This window comes from Propithecus coquereli, unplaced genomic scaffold (genome assembly GCF_000956105.1).
Source record: "Propithecus coquereli isolate 6110/MARCELLA unplaced genomic scaffold, Pcoq_1.0 Scaffold279, whole genome shotgun sequence".
NCBI lineage: Eukaryota > Metazoa > Chordata > Mammalia > Primates > Indriidae > Propithecus > Propithecus coquereli.
The window spans coordinates 1,031,551-1,035,029 of record NW_012148385.1 but is presented as its reverse complement, the minus strand read 5'-3'; the positions used below and the strand labels follow the sequence as shown (position 1 = coordinate 1,035,029).

The following is a 3,479-nucleotide window of genomic DNA, read 5'->3' as shown; positions in this document are numbered from 1 at the left end:
CATTGCAATCTTACTCTCCCCTAGACTTCTGGCCCAAGCCCCACCTCCATTTCTGAGATAAGATCACCACACAGTGAGTAAAACTGCAAGCAGGTATCAAGGGCGTGCATTTCCCAAATACACTTTTCTTCAGAGAGAGTCATTGACCATTTTAGGAATATTTAAGACTTATAAAAATATATATTAGAGGAGAAGGTCAGTTTCACATTCTTTCCTTCAATATTTTTACACGTAACATCCTTCGTATCATGTATTTTATAGTTTTAAATTTTTTCTTTCATTGCCCTTTAGTGAGTGTCATATTCTCAACATATATATGCTTAGCAGGCTTAAAAAAGATAATTAAAAGGGATTTGGTTCCAGATGTTGACAAAATTCCATAAACGACGTCTTATCTATAATTGAAGGCATAAATTGGAAAACATTGAAAACATTTAACATGTATGATGCATGTTTGAGAAAAATGGAAAATACAAATAAAGAACTGTCACTAACTTTAAATAAAATTAAGCGATTCACTTTAATAATTACTTAATAATTTAATATTTGTTAAATATGATCAACTGTTAAAATGCTCGATTGTTAAGTGGAAAAAGTATCTCTGATTTTCATTTGCTGTTGAATAGCTTTACACTGTTGGCAGAAAGTCTTTTCCAACTCAGAAGGCAACTGGAGAAATTAGAGGAGCAATCTTCCAAAATGACATATGAAGGTGATCCCATTCCAATGCAAAGAACTCACCTACTAGAAAGAGTCACCTTCTTGATCTACAACCTTTTCAAGAAGTAAGTGAAGTCTTATCAACTAAATGCTTCATGGCATCCGCAGTTCTGTGAAGTTGTAAGAACACCCTGCCTGGGGTTTTGGTGTTTAGGTTAAAGAGTGGCAGGGAAGTATTAATCAATGAGCCTCAGGGACCCCAGAAAGTTTCAGAAACCACATTTCTATGCTTTGCTATTTACTCATCAATACATCTCCCACTAACTGACTCAGTTTTCCACAAACTAAACCACGTCACCCACCTACAGCTCAGTTTTCACATTTTAGAAAAGATTTTTTTCAAAGGTTTCTTCCTAAGTGCATATCCAAGAAATGAAGGATGGAGAATATTTTTTGTGTTTATAAGCTAGTCTAAAGAAAAAACTACCAAAATGTACCAGAAATCCTAATATTTAGTCCAAAAAATGGCATAAAATTTACTCCATATATAATATGATAAAAATTTTCCTGGAACTTTTGTTTATGACTCAATTATAACAATTAAGAATTATTTATTATTGTTACTTGGGCACAGTCTTTAGGCAATCTTTTCCTACCTCTTGGTAATTATTTATGAAAAGTCACTGGAAAAATTTGAGTTTAGTGGGGGTTTGAATGTCTTCTAAGTGTAGAAAATTTGGATCTTTTGAGAGGATAGCATCCTGTTCCTCTGTGGTTTTCAGCCTGTCAGTATTTTCAATGTTTTCAAATGACACGCTTTATTTCCTTTTCATCTAGCTCATTTGTGGTTGAGCGACAGCCCTGCATGCCAACCCACCCCCAGAGGCCGTTGGTACTTAAAACCCTCATTCAGTTCACTGTAAAACTAAGGTAGGCAGACGCCTTCTCTGGTTTCATATGTTTATGGAGCCACTGGGTAATCAAGGCTAGTTTCTCTCATTGCGCCTTACATTCGACTTTCTTTATTAAGCACCTGCTGTGTGCCCAGCACTAAGCTTTGGTAAAAACTCACAGAAATGTTAAGATGAGAGCCCTACTTGTCAGGAGTGTGACCATGCAAATGAGGACATGCGGGATATTAGCATGAAAGTATGGAATCATAATATCGGGCACAATATTCATTGCTGACAAGGTTGACTTGAGAAGAAGACTGGAGAAATTGGCAGAGGGCAGGAGGATCGTAGGAGAGCGAGACTACAGAAATAATGGCTTCCTGAGCCTGTTTTGTGATAGTGTGGAGCAGGAAGAGATAGAACTGAAAAAATAGATTGGGGACAGATTATGGAAATGTGATTACCCAGTAACTGGTTTAATGGATTTTCCACAAAAACTCTCAACACCACAATTTCCAGTACATCCTTACTAAGTACCTGATTTAAAGACACATGGCTTTTGTGTTATTGTTGCTTTGTTTTATCTCTGTGTTTGATCCTTTTCATTAGCCCAAGAAATCAAAACTTACAGTTTTCCCTACTGATGCTTGAAACAATGAATTTGAGTTCTTACTTTCAACCATTTTCATCATGCTTCAAACTTCAAAGCCTGAAGTTTTAAATTCCTAATTACTAGGTCACCTCTGGGAAGCTGAAACCACAGATTAATGCATCAAGGGGTAGTGATGCCATGGTAGAGAGCATTTTAGGGTCCTATGATAGAATCACATATCACTATTGGAACTCCATTTTTAAAGGGAAGGCATTTGTCTTCAGTTTGCATTTCAACAGCTCTTATTAAAACTCTTCATCAGTTTCTTTGTGTGAACTTTGCACCAAGATTTAAGAACTAAAAACAAAAGGCAGAGGCCAGGTTCTTTTTTGACATTTTATTCTTCTCAAAAGTTGCTCATTCCTCATTCCCACATCTCTATGCTACTCAGAGGACAGCAGCAATAAAGGGAAATAGGATGGAGAGGGGGTGGACATTCTGCCTCTCCTTTAGACATGCCTAATGATGATAAAGCAGGTCTAAGATGCTCTCTGGGACAAAAGGGGAAATGAGTAGGGATTGCTCAGCAAAACATTCTGAGTGGAAGTGGTTCCTGAATCGCCACCACCTTGCGTGTCGTTTGAACTGATTGGCAGGGACATAGACTATTAGACCCTGGCTGGCAGGTTCTGTCCTTCTCTTCCATCTAACTGTTGGATCCTCATCCTCCTCCGAACCCTGTTCCCCACTGTCTTGATAGATGATCCTTTACTCAAGGTAAAACCCCTCTCTACCATTTGCTTTCTCCTATTCAACAGGAGTGGTGACCTGGAACTCTAATATTAGTCTTCAGCATCTTACAATGAATCAGATGCTTCCTGAATAGGATACAAAGGGAAACATCTGACCTTATTTCACCTGACCACACCTACTCCTCACCACCCACTACCAAGGACTACAGGCTTAACATCTCCAAACCCTGAACCAATCTTATGCCTTGGAAAGGACATTTAAAGAGCCTCTGCTACACATTCTATCCACTCTTTTGTTTGGGCTATGATCTGTGATTTTATTTCTCTAATGCTCATCACCATACTTTCTATATTCCATCTGTTTGGCTGGCCTCCTTCCTTTTATGTGTAGCCACGTCCACATTTCTCCCTTCCCCAGTCTTTGCTCTGCCAGCTCCCTGTATCTAAGGCTGCTCTGGGTAGATAGGAGGAGCTCAGTACACGCTGAGTGAATGAGCGAAGGTTGGGATGAGTGCATGAGTAAATGAATGAGTGTGTGAGTGATCGGAGGATTATCTCCGAAACTGCACTGAACCCACAGAC

General features: G+C 38.8%; 1 protein-coding gene across 1 annotated transcript in view; it reads left to right on the top strand.

The window, feature by feature from the left end:
• STAT4 (signal transducer and activator of transcription 4) overlaps positions 1–3,479 on the top strand; it is a 101,729-nt gene that overhangs the window by 73,807 nt on the left and 24,443 nt on the right. Inside the window, exons 5-6 of the mRNA XM_012647922.1 lie at positions 627–785; positions 1,498–1,590. Coding sequence (XP_012503376.1) covers positions 627–785; positions 1,498–1,590 — 252 coding nt within the window. The remainder of the gene's footprint in view (positions 1–626; positions 786–1,497; positions 1,591–3,479) is intronic.